General features: G+C 43.4%; 1 protein-coding gene across 9 annotated transcripts in view; it reads left to right on the top strand.

Annotated features, from left to right (window-relative positions):
* ATXN2 (ataxin 2) overlaps nt 1–18,494 on the top strand; it is a 472,151-nt gene that overhangs the window by 184,547 nt on the left and 269,110 nt on the right. For all 9 annotated transcript variants that reach the window (XM_029571731.1, XM_029571728.1, XM_029571730.1 and 6 more), the window contains one exon: nt 15,487–15,672. In XM_029571731.1, the coding sequence (XP_029427591.1) occupies nt 15,487–15,672 (186 nt within the window). The remainder of the gene's footprint in view (nt 1–15,486; nt 15,673–18,494) is intronic.

Raw genomic sequence — 18,494 nt, 5'->3', positions numbered from 1 at the left:
ATGAGAAATTAACTGATGATCCATGCACAGAAGATAAACGTTTTGGAGGCATAGTGAAATAAACAGTAGATTTTATTAGAGATTACTGCTTACCCTATCCGCAGCTACAGCCAAGCAGTCATCTACAAGCAGAAAAGGTCAATCTTAGCATTACAGAAAGCAGTACTTCTATTCAAGAAGAAGGAGCCAAGTCTATTCTGGTCAGTGACGTTGCCCACCACAGCAGAGCAGGCTTGCATGCAGAGCACAGTCCAAACTGCTCCAACAAATGAGTCCGAAATCATACCCTACTTTTTGACTACAAAATCAAAATGGCCTCCCAGTTAGAAATAAACTGCCTTTCAGTGGGGGAAAGGCTTCAGCCCACTCTGGTCTTCCATAACCAGACCATTGGATATTAAAGATCATATAACAGGGATCGCATTTGAATGTCAAGTCCAAACAGTCCATCAAATAATCTCACTCTATGAATATAGAGTAGCTCCAACTCCTCCAGCAAGAACAATGGACCCTCCTCACTGCAAATGCAGTGGAAACAGTTCCAGTACTACAAAAAACACAAAGGATTCCACTCCAAATATTTCTTCATTCTGAAGAAAATGGGTGATCTTGACAGATACCTGAAGAAAGAAATATTCAGGGTGAGCTCTCAGGGGCAATGCCCTCTCAATTGGAGATCAAAGACTAGCTGACTACTTTGGACCTCAGGGATCCCTTATGCATAATTCTGATTCATAAAAATCACAGAAAATTTCTGCAGTTCTCTCTAATTGATCATTACCTATATTTAAGCTCTCCCTATAGGTCACTCTGCGGCACCCAAGGTGTTTAAAAAATGTCTTGTAGTGGTTGCTGCTTATCTAAGGAAGAGCCATGCATTCATTGTTTTAATATTTGGATAATTAGCTCATATCCAGCTATTTTCTTCAAGAAGCCTGTTCCTTTATACCTCAGACGAAGATTGCCCTTAAAACCCCAAATCCAGTTTAACGTTGATTTCTATAATAGACTTAATAGGAGCCTGACTATCACACAAGGAAAGATGTTTCTCTCTCAGCAAACTGCAGATGAACTGACCAAGATAATTCTAACCTTTCACATCAGAAATAGGTTTCTGCCTGCTTCTTCATGGAAATGTTGGGAAACATGACAATAATAGTCCGTTCTGTTTTACATGTCTCAGCACGAGACAGGCACAGTGACAACTGAAGTCTCAATAGAATCAACACCTACAGCCACTTTGCACAAGATAAATATATCCAATACTCATCCAAGCTTTGGTATGGTGGCTTTAATCCTCAAATCTGCTGAGAGTCAGCGTTTCACCAACCTCAGTTTTAAATTAAAATAACATTGGATGCCTTCAGTCAAGGATAGAAGGGGTTCATCTAAATCATTCTTGTGAATGAAGGCTGTTGATTATGCCATATAAATTGCACAGCCTTGCGAGTAGTCTTCAGTGCTTTAAAAGTATTCAGTCCTTGGTTAAAGGAGAACATGGTGTTGATTCAAACAGACAACCACATAGCAATGTTCCGCATCAACAAGCAAGGAAGAACAGGCTTGTACATTCTCTAGTCAAGAAGCATGCAAGATATGGAAATGGGCGATTTTCCTAAAGAATATACCTAATAGCTGTATTTCCCCGAAAGATGATTATTCTTGGAAACCAAATAAAACAAATTTAAACTTGCTAAACCCAGATAAGACATGCTAAGTCATCAACTGCAAGGCAAAATGGTCATTGTAGACACATTAATTAATGGTCCAAAGCAAAGTATTATGACATCAATCATCCTCATTTCCTTTGTTTATACTACCTGTGCAATTGTTGAAATTGATGTTGTGTCCCAGGACAAACAGGATGGTAGTCCTCACATGTGGGTGACGTCAGCAGACGGAGCCCTATCACGGAAAACTTTTCTGTCAAAGTTTCTAGAACTTTTGATTGGCACACTGAGATTGCCCAGCAAGCCATAATCCCTGTAGCCACAGCGGTCTCCCTTCAGTCTCTCTTTTTCCATGGTGCAGTTTGCTTTGCATTTAGGAGTTCTGTGAGAATTTTCTCACTACTTTTCCTCACGGAAAAACTTGAAGTTTTCTTCACAAAAAAGTTTCGTCATAGGGGTCTTCCATCGTGACATTGTTTTCTCGTCGCTCGGTGAGTCATTTCCACGATCTTTGGTTGGTTCCTGCTATCTTGTCCTCTGTTCCCGCAGGCCACAGACCGTTTTCGTGGCCCATTTTTCCGCCATGGCGACGGGCTTTAGAAAATGACTGGAGTGTCCATGTATGATGTCGATTACTGACCCGCATGATGTTTGTGTGTTGTGCCTCGGTTCATCACACGATGTACGTCGATGCCCTAGCTATGCTCAAATGACCCCCGAAGGGCAGACGTGCCCCCCCTGGACAAAATGGAGTCACTTTTCAAGATAAAACTAACTCCATCGACGTCATCACTGGCAGGAACATTGTCAAAATCCATAGATAAACCTTGCCAGGAGCAGCAGGGTGGCGGTGACTGTCCGTTACCGACAACATCCAGGGCATTGTCTTCCTCGGTGCCGGAGAAGGACCGCACCGAGGAGGGAAACGGTCACTGGCACAGACACGATTCCACGCCCGGTGCTGGCACAGACACCGCATCGGCTTCGATGGCTATCAAGCCGGTTGCGAAGAGGGCTCAGGGAGAGGAGCCTTCAACCTCCTCTGCACCAGAGACCCCCGAGGCGATCCCCACCGGATATCTATGCTGGGTACTGAGCCCCCACAGATTCCTGTGGTGACAGTAGCACCTAGCCTGCCTCCCCCTGCAGCTGCGTTACCTATACCAGCTTCCAGGGAGGAGCTGGACATACTTGTCCGACAGGCTGTCATCGATGCCCTCCGGAACCTTCATTCACCATCTATGCCGGCCCCCATACAGGCACCGGAGCAATCGTTCTTCACACCGTTGCTCGATTGCCTGGATACACTCATCGGTGCCCTTCCGACTCAGCCCGGGCCAGTGGTACCAAGACGACCTACTGAGTCTCTGAAACCCCCGATACTCATTCTGGGGTCCTCGGAGGATGAAAGCATGGACTCTAGTCCTATTCCAGCTCCACTTCCACCAATTCCGGAACCGGTTCCTGGTCCGTCGGGGCTCTCGGGATCGAGGCGCCCACGATTCCCATCAGTGCCGCCACATCCTCCATCAAGACAATCGAGGCCTCCATCGATGCCTGCACGTCCTAGAGTATCAAGCCTTTTCCCTTCCTCGAGATCTCAGCCAGAGACCCCGTATGATCCATGGGAGGTTGTTAACACCGACACTTCTATGGAGGACATACTCTGAGCCATGTCCTCCAGAAGAAAGGAGACGGTCTCCTCCAGAAGACGTCTGCTTTGCTAATTTTATAAAGGAAATGTCAGAGAGCATCCCTTCTGACCTGTCACCAAAGAGGACACGCGTCACAAGACATTGGAAGTCCTTCAATTTGTAGATGCCCCCAAAGAAATTATGGCCATTCCCATCCATGAAGTGCTCTTGGATCTGCAACATCGCCTTTGGGAGCACCCTTGCACTGTCCAACCAGTTAATAGAAAGACAGATGCAACTTATCTGGTCCAGCACACTCCAGGGTTTCAGAAGCCACAGCTACCCCACCAATCAGTGGTAGTGGAATCTGCGCAGAAGAAGTCCAAGAGACTGCGCCCCCATTCTTCTGCTCCCCCTGGAAAGGACCAAAACTTCTTGGATGGTTTGGGTCGAAAGGTCTTTCAGGGCTCTATGTTGGTGTTACACACAGCTGCCTACCAATTATACATGACACAATATCAGAGGAACCTGTGGAATCAGGCCCAAGGAATAGCGGACTCTCTCCCTCAGCAACAAGAAAACCTCTCTGCCATTCTCCAGAAAGGCCTCGAGGCAGGAAAACATGAGGTCAGAGCTGCATATGATTCCATTGAGATGGCGTCTCACTTATCAGCAACAGGAATCAGTGCCAGAAGATGGGCCTGGCTTTTAAGGCATCTGGCTTGTGAACAGAAGTACAGGACAAGCTCACTGATCTCCCATGTACCGGAGATAATCTCTTTGGCGACAAGATACAAGACACAGTGGCTCAACTAAAAGATCATCATGAGACCCTGTGTCAACTTTCCACAGTGACTATGGAAACTCCCTCCTCTGCTCGAAAAACCATGAGAAGGGGCCCTAGAAGACCCTTTTATTGCTCACACAAGTACTATCCACTATCTCGCGTGAGACCAGCCAAAGCACCTCAGAGAGAACATCCATGGCAGGCCAAGACGTCCAGATCTGAGCCAGCCCCGCAAACGGGCATAGCCTCTGGATTTTGAAATCTGTCCAGAGAGCAGTAGCCACTCTACCAATCCAAGACCAGAATTGCCTGTAGGAGGTCGGCTACACCACTTTATCACCAACTGGTGCCGCATTACGACCAACCAATGGGTAATATCCATCATAACCCAGGGATACCATCTAAATTTCCTCATGGTACCCCCTGGATTCACCACCCAATCCACTGTGGATCCAAAGAGATCACACAAACCTAGAGTCAGAACTGTCCACCTTCTTGAGTGCCAGGGCTGTGGAAACCGTTCCCCTGGCACAGCAGGGCAGAGGGTTCTACTCCCGCTATTTTCTAATTCCAAAGAAATCAGGCGGCCTGTGACCCATTCTAGACCTCCGCAATCTCAACAAATTTCTACAGAAAGAAAAATTCAGGATGGTATCCCTAGGCACCTGTTATGAATGAGCAGTGTTTGGGTGGATCCTTGGGTACTGTGGCAGGTGACCACGCCCATGGGGAGGAGCCCCGTGGGGAGCCACAGTACTAGGCTAGATTCAGAATGCACAAACACAGATAGTCTTTATTAAACAACTTGAGTGTCACCAGAGGTGGCAGTAGAAAGGCAGTCTGGTAGTTGCAGTCTCCGGGACCTTGGCAGAGGGAGCCCTTCTCACCCTGTTGGTATTTGGAGGTTCCGAAGCAGGTTTCCCAGCAAGGAAGCACTGTGGATGAGAGAGACTGAGAGTTAGAGTACTTACTAGGTGTTTGCTGTAGATAGGAGATTCCACCAGGTTGTAGAAGGAAGTACAGACACCGAGGCAGGGAGAGCAGGCCCTCGAGGAGCAAGTACCAGTTCCTGTAAGGCACCTGTAATAAAGCAGAGGGACCCCGAGGAGCGGGTACCCAGGTTAGCAGTTACCCCGAAGGGCAGAGAGAGAGAGCTTTCAGCGGCAGCACGGAAGCAGCAGAGTAGAGTAGACAGGAATGGAGCATATCCGGAATCAAATCCTTGCTATCTCAAATAGTAGAGAAAGAGAGCAGGTTTAAATACCCCACAGGGGTGGGGAACTTCCGGGGCTGGCCCCAGGTATTTCCTGCGCCGGACCCTTTAATTTGAAGGACTGATGTCTCTGCACGTGTCCAGACAACGTCAGAGGGCGTGGCTTTGGCACCGGCGGTGCTCCCACCGGGGAAGAAGGCCTCTGGGCATCTCCAGGGCTGCGGGTCCGTTGCGGAGGCGGGTAAGCACGGTCGGCCACGGTCTGAGTGGTCGACCGGCATAACAGCACCATGTTTCCTTTTCTACAACAAAGAGACTAGCTCTGTTCTCTGGATCTTCAAGATGCCTATGCACACATTCCCATATCCCCACATCATCGCAAATACCTGCGCTTTATAGTGGGGCATCAACATTTGCAGTATTGGGTTCTGCCTTTTGTTAGCCTCGGCACTCCATGTATTTACAAAATGCCTAGCAGTGGCTGCCGCCATGTACACAAAACCAGCATACACATATTTCCTTACCTGGATGACTGGCTAATCAAGAGCCAATCCAAGCAAGGAGCTCTCAGCATTCTAGAGCTCACTATCAAGCTGCTACACTCATTGGGTTTTCTCATCAATTACCAGAAATCCTACCTGATTCCATCTCATCTCCTTACCTTTATCGGAGCAGATTTGGACACCACAGTTGCAAAGGCTATCCTGCCCAACGACTGCGCAGACATACTCTCCAAACTAGCTGCATCGCTGCGCACAAAGAAAACAGCTTCAGCCCATCAATTCCTTGTATTGCTGGCACACATGGCTTCCACGGTCCACGTCACTCCTGTGGCCAGGCTGGCCATGAGAATAACTCAATGGACTTTGAAATCTCAGTGGCGCCAAGCCACTCAACCTCTTTCATCCCAGATCCATGTAACCCACCAGCTGTGTCTATCACTTCTCTGGTAGACAAACAAAGCCAACTTGCTGACAGGTCTACACTTCTAGCAACCAGTTCCACAAGTAACCTTAACCGCAGACGCATCCAACTTGGGTTGGGGAGCTCATGTGAACAATCTTCAAACTCAAGGTACTTGGACACAGCTCGAAGCAACATTTCAGATCAACTTCCTAGAGCTTCGAGCTATACGTTATGCTCAAGGACTGCTTTTCACACAAGACTGTTCTCATACAAACAGACAACCCAGTTGCAAACAACTGTGTTGTCTGCAACACAGTTGCAGACAAACAAGCAGGGCGGCACAGGTTCTTATCTTCTCTGTCAAGAAGTTGCGCAGATCTGGGCCTGGGCCCTTGCACACTCCATGCATCTCCGTGCCACTTATCTGGCAGGTATACAGAACGTAGTAGCAGATCGCCTCAGTCGACAGTTCCATCCCCATGAGTGGTCTCTTGATCCTGTGGTAATGAGGAGAATCTTCCAGCGTTGGGGTCAACCAACAATCGACCTCTTTGCATCCAACCTGAATCACAAAGTGGACAGGTTCTGCTTCCTGCACAGACAGCAAAACACGTTAGCCATGGACGCCTTTGTTTGCCCCTGGAACACAGGCCTCCTATATGCGTATTCCCCGTTATTGCTGATAGCCAAAACTCTTGTGAAACTACAACAGGACAAAGGGTCAGTGATACTCATAGCCCCGTATTGGCCTCGACAAGTATGATTTCCCATGCTTTTCAACCTCTCGATCAGAGAACCCATTCGCCTGGTCACAGCACCCACTCTCATAACTGAGAACCAAGGTATGTTGCGCCATCCGAACCTTCAGACCCTATCCCTCACAGCCTGGATGTTGAAAGTTTGATCCTGCAACCGCTCAACCTTTCAACTGATGTCTCAAGTGCTTGTAGCTTCACAAAAGCCTTCCACATGAAAATCCTATCGTTCTAAGTGGATTAGATTTACCATATGGTGTTCGCAAAAAGATATCTACTCTTTTTCCTGCCCCACTCCATCTCTGTTAGACTCTCTCTGGCACCTTTCAGACTCTGGTCTCCAGACTTCCTTGGTGAGGGTACACCTAAGTGCCATCTCAGCGTACCACAAGGGAGTGGGGGATGCCCTGGTAACAGCGCAACCCCTTGTGAGTCAGTTTGAGGGGCCTACTGCAACTTAAGCCCCCTTTACGGCTACCAGTTACTGAATGGGACCTAAATGTAGTACTTACAAGGCTCATGCGCTCCCTGTTTGAGCCTTTGCACTCCTGCGGTGTTAAATTTCTTACATGGAAAGTTCTCTTCCTAGTAGCCATTACATCTGCTCCAATGGTTAGTGAGTTACAAGCATTTGTCACATACTCACCCTATACAAGGTTCCTCCATGACCGAGTGGCCCTCTATACTCACCCTAAATTCCTTCCCAAGGTGGTTACTGACTTTCACTTGAATCAGTCTATAGTCTTGCCCACCTTTTTCCCAAGACCTCACTCTCATGAGGGCGAGTGTTTTACACACCTTGGACTGTAAATGTGCACTTGCGTTTTACCTAGACCACACTGCAGTCCATAGGAAATCCACCCAGCTATTTGTTTATTTTGACAAGAACAAACCAGGAGTTTCAGTGGGCAAACAGGCTAGCAGACTGTATCGAATTCTGCTATGATAAAGCAGGCCTTCCTCTCCAGGGACGAGTGAAGGCGCACTGAGTAAGAGCCATGGCAACCTCAGTAGCACACTATCGTTCAATACAGATTGCTGAGATCTGTAAAGCTGCAACATGGAGCTCTCTCCACACATTTGCAGCACATTACTGCCTGGACAAGGAAGGACGTCAAGACTCTGCCTTTGGCCAATCCGTCTTGAAGAACTTATTTCCAGTTTAATCCCAACTCCATCCACATCCACTTGCTGTTATTTTCAGGTTGCCTCATTTTTACCAACAGTACACCAGTTGTTGTGCCTGTTGCACAAGTTGTATATGCTGTTGGTCCAAACAAATGAGTCAGCCTGTAGCTTGCTAATCACCCACATGTGAGGACTACCATCCTGCTTGTCCTGGGAGAAAGCAGAGTTGCTTACCTGTAACAAGTGTTCTCCCAGGACAGCAGGGAGTTGTCCTCACGAAACCCACCCACCACCCCGCGGAGTTGGATCTGAAACATTTTATTTTATTTTTTCACGCACACCTTTTGCTACAAATGAGACTGAAGGGCGATCCCTGTGGCTACAAGGATTTTGGCATGCTGGGCATGCTCAGTGTGCCAGTCAGATGTTCTAGAAACTGACAGAAAAGTTTTCCGTGATAGGGCTCTGTCTGCTGATGTCACCCACATGTGAGGACTACATCCTGCTGCCTGGGAGAACACCTATTACAAGTAAGCAACTCTGCTTTACATCCCAACTCGCTGGAATTCATTCATAATATTCATAATAATTTTTTTAGCACCTTATTACAAGCGGACAAGATGCTTCAAGTATGTACCTCACTTTGCATCTACATCTTAATGTGCTGCTAACATTTTAATCGTTTCCTCAGTTGATCTTTCTCATTTTTTTAATGCATTTAAAATTGTATCTATATCAACTGTAAAGTCATTTCAAACAGTGACACATCTGAAATGGGGAAAAAACTCTCACCTTTTTCATTTAACTTGACAGCAACTATTCCACTATGGACCGCATTTCAGACAGTATCTGCGTCTGGGGAAACCTTTCTTCTCATAGCATTACGGAACCTTCATTTTCTCTGCGTTTCTGCAATAGAATAATGCCATTATTCAAATTTGTTCCAACCTATCAGATTCTCTTATGTAGCCAACTATGATAGGTTATAACTCTGTTGCATCGCACTAAAGTATAACATTCTTCTTTATTGTTCAGACCCTCTGACTGAACAGTAAACAAAGTATGTATCCTTGTAGGGGTTTACAGCGACAGCTAGGAGAGAAATTTGGGAGCCATGTTGTTTCCATGGTTGAAGACAAAGCAAAGAATTTTGAATTAGTTCCTGATTTCAACTGGGGACCAGTGCAGCTGACTTAAGATAGACCTTATCTAGTCAGTTGTTTAGACTGCTATGAAAATGTTTCGGCCATACTTTGTAGGAGTTGAAGGTGTTTTAAGGTATTTTGGGATGGCATGGAATAGGAAATATATATGAAAAACAGAAGGTGAAAAATTTGTTCTAAGTTGGATAGTTGGTACTAACTACTCGCAATGAAAACACCAACATGCATCCGTATCCAAAACATTCAATGACGCTCGTATGCTTATATCAATTCTTATTTGATTTGAAGCTCATGACCATCATGATAGGCTTCATCGTGATAGCTGTCACTTTAGAACTCTGCCTTATATTTAATCATAGGTCAGAATCTTTAAAGTGATATAGAAATTTTTTTTTTTAAGCTTTTTAAGAACATAAGAACATAAGAAAATGCCATACTGGGTCAGACCAAGGGTCCATCAAGCCCAGCATCCTGTTTCCAACAGTGGCCAATCCAGGCCATAAGAACCTGGCAAGTACCCAAAAACTAAGTCTATTCCATGTAACCATTGCTAATGGCAGTGGCTATTCTCTAAGTGAACTTAATAGCAGGTAATGGACTTCTCCTCCAAGAACTTATCCAATCCTTTTTTAAACACAGCTATACTAACTGCACGAACCACATTCTCCGGCAACAAATTCCAGAGTTTAATTGTGCGTTGAGTAAAAAAGAACTTTCTCCGATTAGTTTTAAATGTGCCCCATGCTAACTTCATGGAGTGTCCCCTAGTCTTTCTACTATCCGAAAGAGTAAATAACCGATTCACATCTACCCGTTCTAGACCTCTCATGATTTTAAACACCTCTATCATATCCCCCCTCAGTCGTCTCTTCTCCAAGCTGAAAAGTCCTAACCTCTTTAGTCTTTCCTCATAGGGGAGTTGTTCCATTCCCCTTATCATTTTGGTAGCCCTTCTCTGTACCTTCTCCATCGCAATTATATCTTTTTTGAGATGCGGCGACCAGAATTGTACACAGTATTTAAGGTGCGGTCTCACCATGGAGCGATACAGAGGCATTATGACATTTTCCGTTTTATTCATCATTCCTTTTCTAATAATTCCCAACATTCTGTTTGCTTTTTTGACTGCCGCAGCACACTGAACCGACGATTTCAATGTGTTATCCACTATGACACCTAGATCTCTTTCTTGGGTTGTAGCACCTAATATGGAACCCAACATCGTGTAATTATAGCATGGGTTATTTTTCCCTATATGCATCACCTTGCACTTATCCACATTAAATTTCATCTGCCATTTGGATGCCCAATTTTCCAGTCTCACAAGGTCTTCCTGCAATTTATCACAATCTGCTTGTGATTTAACTACTCTGAACAATTTTGTCATCTGCAAATTTGATTATCTCACTCGTCGTATTTCTTTCCAGATCATTTATAAATATATTGAACAGTAAGGGTCCCAATACAGATCCCTGAGGCACTCCACTGTCTACTCCCTTCCACTGAGAAAATTGCCCATTTAATCCTACTCTCTGTTTCCTGTCTTTTAGCCAGTTTGCAATCCACGAAAGGACATCGCCACCTATCCCATGACTTTTTACTTTTCCTAGAAGCCTCTCATGAGGAACTTTGTCAAACGCCTTCTGAAAATCCAAGTATACTATATCTACCGGTTCACCTTTATCCACATGTTTATTAACTCCTTCAAAAAAGTGAAGCAGATTTGTGAGGCAAGACTTGCCCTGGGTAAAGCCATGCTGACTTTGTTCCATTAAACCATGTCTTTCTATATGTTCTGTGATTTTGATGTTTAGAACACTTTCCACTATTTTTCCTGGCACTGAAGTCAGGCTAACCGGTCTGTAGTTTCCCGGATTGCCCCTGGAGCCCTTTTTAAATATTGGGGTTACATTTGCTATCCTCCAGTCTTCAGGTACAATGGATGATTTTAATGATAAGTTACAAATTTTTACTAATAGGTCTGAAATTTCATTTTTTAGTTCCTTCAGAACTCTGGAGTGTATACCATCCGGTCCAGGTGATTTACTACTCTTCAGTTTGTCAATCAGGCCTACCACATCTTCTAGGTTCACCGTGATTTGATTCAGTCCATCTGAATCATTACCCATGAAAACCTTCTCCATTACGGGTACCTCCCCAACATCCTCTTCAGTAAACACCGAAGCAAAGAAATCATTTAATCTTTCCACGATGGCCTTATCTTCTCTAAGTGCCCCTTTAACCCCTCGATCATCTAACGGTCCAACTGACTCCCTCACAGGCTTTCTGCTTCGGATATATTTAAAAAGTTTTTACTGTGAGTTTTTGCCTCTACAGCCAACTTCTTTTCAAATTCTCTCTTAGCCTGTCTTATCAATGTCTTACATTTAACTTGCCAATGTTTATGCTTTATCCTATTTTCTTCTGTTGGAGCCTTCTTCCAATTTTTGAATGAAGATCTTTTGGCTAAAATAGCTTCTTTCACCTCCCCTTTTAACCATGCCGGTAATCGTGTTGCCTTCTTTCCACCTTTCTTAATGTGTGGAATACATCTGGACTGTGCTTCTAGAATGGTATTTTTTAACAATGACCACGCCTCTTGGACATTTTTTACTTTTGTAGCTGCTCCTTTCAGTTTTTTTCTAACAATTTTTCTCATTTTATCAAAGTTTCCCTTTTGAAAGTTTAGCACGAGAGCCTTGGATTTGCACACTGTTCCTTTTCCAGTCATTAAATCAATTAATTACTGCAATTAAAATGTTCATTCATGAACTACTTAACTTGCTTGAAAGACACCAATTCTTCCATTGAACAATTTGTCGATGGTCGATTACCGCTATACTTATTCTTCTGTATCCATTCTTTACTGATTATTCATGTGTCGATACACCGCTTACACTCGGTCTTCCCTGGTGTGTGTAAGCAGTGAATTGACCCATGAATAATCAGTAAAGAATAGATACAGAAGAATAAGTATAGCGGTAATCGACCATCGACAAATTGTTCAGTGGAAGAATTGGTGTCTTTCAAGCAAGTTAAGTAGTTCATGAACGAACATTTTAATTGCAGTAATTTAAAAAGCTTAAAATTTTTTTTCCTATATCACTTTAAAGATTCTGACCTATGATTAAATATAAGGCAGAGTTCTAAAGTGACAGCTATCAGGATGAAGCCTATCATGATGGTCATGAGCTTCAAATCAAATTGATATAAGCATACGAGCGTCATTGAATGTTTTGGAAACGGATGCATGTTGGTGTTTTTCATTGCATGGAATAGAAAATTACAGTAGTCAGTGAGGCTTGTGATTAACATGTATCATGGTAGCAAGGTTGTATTTGTCAAAATAGTGGTGCAGTTGCCGAATCTGACACAGATCCGTAAAGAAGGTCTTTATCATCTTTGTGATGTGGGCTTCTGTTGAAAGGTTGTAGTTGAGTTGTACCCCCCAGACTCAGAACTATGTCCTTAGGTTGTAAAGGAGTGCCTGACAGGGAGGGTAGAGATGGTAGGGGTTGTCTTTGTCAGCTTAGCCAAAGGAGTTCCAATTTTGAAGGGTTGAGTTTGAGCTTGTGGTTGTTAATGTTGGGCTGCTGCTGTTGTGTTCGGTGGTGGATGATGTTTGGTCAAAATCTATTTTAATTGAGAGTTGGATATCATTAGCAAAAAGGTGGCATTCAATGTTGAAGGACTGAATGAGGTCACAGTTTGGATGAACGTAAATGATGAAAAGGCTCGGGGAAAGCACTGAACCCTAGGGTGTGCTCCACAAGTGAGATCTTTGGGTGAGGATGATTTGGTGCCCCATGAGACGAACTATGTTCTTTTATCCAGGAAGCATGCAAATCATTTGAGGACTGTGCCTTTAATACCAGTGTCCTTTCAGCTTGTATCAGGAGCTGGTGATCAACAGTGACAGAGGCAGCAGAGAGATTTTGTAGGGCTAGGAGAGAGTTGCCACCTTGGTCAGCAATCAGGTGAATACTGTTGGTTATCCGTGGCATTTTCTGAACTTGGCTTGGTAAGGGTTGAATATTATCTGTTCTAAGAAATCTAGGAGTTTGAAGCAGATTATTTTTTCCACTAGTTTAGATTTAAAAAAGATAAGTCGGAGACTGGATGGTAATGGTTGATATTTTTGGGTCAAAGCCTGGTTTTCAAGATAAGTTTAATTCTGGCCTTTTTTAGTGGGAGAAGTAGGGAGCCTTGGGTTAGCATGGTATTTTATGTTGGTTAGCCAGTGGGCTAAGTTTTCTTACCTCCCAAATATGTCTTTGATTTATCTGTTCTAGTGGACAGATGGATCAAGTGATTCTTTGGAGGATTTTTTCTGCCTCTTTGGGGGGAACAGTGGGATACTGTCAGGAGAGGGTTGGTTGGTCTAGTTAAGACTGAGGAAGGGAGTATCTGAGATTGAAGGGGTGTGATTGTGAGGTACATAAGTCATTTGAGTTAGGAGGGGGAGATGAACATCTGCCCAAAGAGTGAGTGAGTTCCAAGAACTCTTCTCATATTCTCTGTGCATCCAATTTTTTTTTTTTTAACAGGGTAGTTTTGAAAAATCATCCTAAATTTTTACCAGAAGTGATCTCTCAATTTCAATCAATCCATAGTGTTGCCAGTGATTTTCCTGAGACCTCCACAAGTAGGGAGGAATAGGCTCTTCATATGCTAGTGATTGCAGAAGAGCTTCACTGTTCTATTTCGAAAGAACAAAATCCTTTAGGAAATCCTCACAGCTTTTCATCTCCTTCAATCCAGTCAAACAAGGATTTTCAGTTACAAAAAACTCTTTGGATTTCTGATTTCATCTATTATTACAGTACTCAGGACAACAACTTCAAAGTAATGTGAAAGCACATCGTCAGCAGTACCGCAGCCTCTTCAGATTAGCTTCTCTTTGCTTGCATAGAAGATATTTGCAAAGTTGCCACCTGATCTTCTGTCCATATCTTCACTGCGTATTACCACCTAGAAACATGTTTCTTGTTAAGACAGCAGTTTTGATCAAGCATTTCTCAAATGTTTAATTCCTTCAGCTCTCCCTTCTTTCTCATCGTCATATGGGTTTGCATGTTCTTCCTGACTTGAGGTAAGAGCACAACAGTCATTTTTCATGGAACCCTCTGCTTGGGAATTCCCACTCGTGTGGCTAATTATTGTCCAGTAGAATAGGACAAATCAGCCACATAATCTATCTCACTCCCTTTTACGGTTGAAGGTTAGTTTGCCCCCAAGACTGAGGACACTCACATGGGAGTACTCACGCAAACCTCAGAGAGCTTTGTATTAGCTGCATCAAATAATGTCACCCACTTCCAAGGCTGATTTGTCCATCTGCTTAGAGAGAACACCTGTTACAAGTAAACAACTTAGCTTTCCTGCACTTATCATTAAACAATAATGTATAGTAAGTTTAGATATCCCACAAAGTTGAAAATCATTAAGAAGACAAGTATGCTGGGTGTATTCTTACTATTGTAATAGTCTCCTTTGTTTTTGATCAATATCTGTTTCTCTTTTATTCTTTTAATATTTCTTATGTAGAATTATAAATATAAATTTGCATTGAGAAATTTAAGATTTGTTTTTTAGTTACAGCTCTCTTGTTTAAAAATTTTTTTTTAGCATTTGTTGTGTTTACTGTTGTGCAATATCAATTGTTAAATGTCTTTTTTTCTAAACTAAAGCAGAAATTTCTGTTAAGACTGTTCAGCTTACAGAAACAGTATCCAATGTTCCTGTTAACCTGTGGTCTGCTTCAACATTCTTCTAACAACCCAGTGCAGCTCTAGGTGTCTTGTGGTTTAAACAGTGACCTTGTAGTGCAATATATATGTTTAGTAGTAGTAATAGTCAATTAGGTGTTTGAGTCCCTACACATGCTAGCAGGAACAGAGATCCTATCATTAGCTCCAGGTTATGGTTTGTTCTAGCTGATAACTTATTAAAAGGTTTTGACTGGGGAAAAATATTTTAGATAATAGTGTTACTGGGAATTGTTCTGGCATGACTAAGCTGATTAGTAGCACCGAAGTCCAATTTATTTCAAATTAAAGTTGCATGCTAGTTCAGCTAATTTATAGTTTGTTTGGAAGAATGATTTGAGGAAAATAAGCCCTTTTTAAAAAAGTGTTAGAATAGCCATCTACAATGAAATGAATTCAGATTTTTTTTTAATTAAAGAGAATTGCATTTAGCTTACATGAAACTTTTTTTTTTTCTCCCAGGGCCTCCAAGGATGTCTCCTAAGGCACAGCGGCACCCTAGAGGTCACAGAATTTCTGGTGGTAGAGGTACAATTTCTGGCGGCTTAGAATTTGTACCACATAGTACACCAGGAGACACATCCACTCCTCCTCCTGTGGCACGAAATAACTCTTCAGGTGGAACCTGGTCATCCGTTGTCAGTGGTGGTAAGTAAAGCTTAATTTTCAGAGGCAATTTATTTTTAGCAGATGATGTTTCTGACAAACCTATGTGGTTTGCTGATAGTACTGTGAATTGTGGTATAGCAGAGCAGTCTGGATTTGTCAGTCACGTCCGTGTCAGTTGAGGTTAAGCATGTTGGGGAGAGGTGGGAAAAACCATGCTCTTGGCAGTCACAGATTGCTCTCTGATGCTGTACAGTTCATTCTGAGAAGGTTATTACCAAATTATTTCCTGATTTTTAGGAATAGAATAAAATACTGTATCAATTGACTTTCAACTAAGAAATAGCACACAGTGTGGTTTGTGTTCCCCTCATTGGATGTGTTCCTTTGTTTTAGGTTGCTGACAGATTAGTGGTGTCCCTGTACGTACCCAGATCAGACGACTCCTGGGTTTTGCCTCCCTTCCAGCAGATGGAGACAGAAAGTTTCACTGATATTGCCACATAAGCCGAGGTGCCACCTGTAGACCCTCAGTATTTCTGTCTCCAGCAGATGGTGGAGGTGCAAAACCTGTAGTCTGATGTGGTAGGCCTGATTGACAAACTGAAGAGTAGTAAATCACCTGGACCGGATGGTATACACCCCAGAGTTCTGAAGGAACTAAAAAATGAAATTTCAGACCTATTAGTAAAAATTTGTAACTTATCATTAAAATCATCCATTGTACCTGAAGACTGGAGGATAGCAAATGTAACCCCAATATTTAAAAAGGGCTGTAGGGGCGATCCGGGAAACTACAGACCGGTTAGCCTGACTTCAGTGCCAGGGAAAATAGTGGAAAGTGTTCTAAACATCAAAATCACAGAACATATAGAAAGACATGGTTTAATGGAACAAAGTCAGCATGGCTTTATCCAGGGCAAGTCTTGCCTCACAAATCTGCTTCACTTTTTTGAAGGAGTTAATAAACATGTGGATAAAGGTGAACCAGTAGATATAGTATACTTGGATTTTCAGAAGGCGTTTGACAAAGTTCCTCATGAGAGGCTTCTAGGAAAAGTAAAATGTCATGGGATAGGTGGCGATGTACTTTCGTGGATTGCAAACTGGCTAAAAGACAGGAAACAGAGAGTAGGATTAAATGGGCAATTTTCTCAGTGGAAGGGAGTGGACAGTGGAGTGCCTCAGGGATCTGTATTGGGACCCTTACTGTTCAATATATTTATAAATGATCTGGAAAGAAATACGACGAGTGAGATAATCAAATTTGCAGATGACACAAAATTGTTCAGAGTAGTTAAATCACAAGCAGATTGTGATAAATTGCAGGAAGACCTTGTGAGACTGGAAAATTGGGCATCCAAATGGCAGATGAAATTTAATGTGGATAAGTGCAAGGTGATGCATATAGGGAAAAATAACCCATGCTATAATTACACAATGTTGGGTTCCATATTAGGTGCTACAACCCAAGAAAGAGATCTAGGTGTCATAGTGGATAACACATTGAAATCGTCGGTGCAGTGTGCTGCGGCAGTCAAAAAAGCAAACAGAATGTTGGGAATTATTAGAAAAGGAATGATGAATAAAACGGAAAATGTCATAATGCCTCTGTATCGCTCCATGGTGAGACCGCACCTTGAATACTGTGTACAATTCTGGTCGCCGCATCTCAAAAAAGATATAATTGCGATGGAGAAGGTACAGAGAAGGGCTACCAAAATGATAAAGGGAATGGAACAACTCCCCTATGAGGAAAGACTAAAGAGGTTAGGACTTTTCAGCTTGGAGAAGAGACGACTGAGGGGGGATATGATAGAGGTGTTTAAAATCATGAGAGGTCTAGAACGGGTAGATGTGAATCGGTTATTTACTCTTTCGGATAGTAGAAAGACTAGGGGGCACTCCATGAAGTTAGCATGGGGCACATTTAAAACTAATCGGAGAAAGTTCTTTTTTACTCAACGCACAATTAAACTCTGGAATTTGTTGCCAGAGAATGTGGTTCGTGCAGTTAGTATAGCTGTGTTTAAAAAAGGATTGGATAAGTTCTTGGAGGAGAAGTCCATTACCTGCTATTAAGTTCACTTAGAGAATAGCCACTGCCATTAGCAATGGTTACATGGAATAGACTTAGTTTTTGGGTACTTGCCAGGTTCTTATGGCCTGGATTGGCCACTGTTGGAAACAGGATGCTGGGCTTGATGGACCCTTGGTCTGACCCAATATGGCATTTTCTTATGTTCTTACCAATTTAAAAAAAAAAAAAAAAAAAAAAAAAAAAGAGAGAGAAGATTCTTGGAGATTGCTACCCGGGGGATTGTTAAGTCCTGGTGGGGCGTAAGCATCCTTAAAGTTGAGGGAGCAGAGCCAGTCTCCTTTTTGCAGAAGGATCAGGGAACTCAGAGACCACCTTGAACTTTTCTCTTTGCAGAAACTTGTTCAAGGCCCTCAGATAGAGAATAAGGCACAGGCCCCCTGTTTCTTTGGTATCAGGAAGTACCGAGAGTAGAAATCCTGGCCCAGTGGAGGAGAGGAGACTGTTTTGATTGCCCTTGCGATTAGCAGGGTGGAGAGCTCTATCATAAGTACTTCCTGGTGTGGACACCCCCCATGATGGACACAGGGGAGGGTCCCCAAGGACATCCCAAAGTTCAGCCGGTACCCTCAACGAACAGTGGCGAGAACCCACTGGTCCAAAGTAATGCTTGGCCAGAGGCCTGCAAACAGATGTAGCTGGCCCCCAACTGGGGGGCAGGGGCCCAAGGGTATGGCAATCTGGCATATGCTCCCTTGCCCTTAGTCAAAACCCTGTAGTGGGGCTTTGCTGGGAGGCTAGCTGAAGTCTGGGGGTTCACTGACAC

The sequence above is a fragment of the Rhinatrema bivittatum genome, chromosome 11, assembly GCF_901001135.1.
Source record: "Rhinatrema bivittatum chromosome 11, aRhiBiv1.1, whole genome shotgun sequence".
NCBI lineage: Eukaryota > Metazoa > Chordata > Amphibia > Gymnophiona > Rhinatrematidae > Rhinatrema > Rhinatrema bivittatum.
The sequence above is the reverse complement of the archived record's forward strand: the minus strand, read 5'-3'. Positions and strand labels throughout refer to the sequence as shown.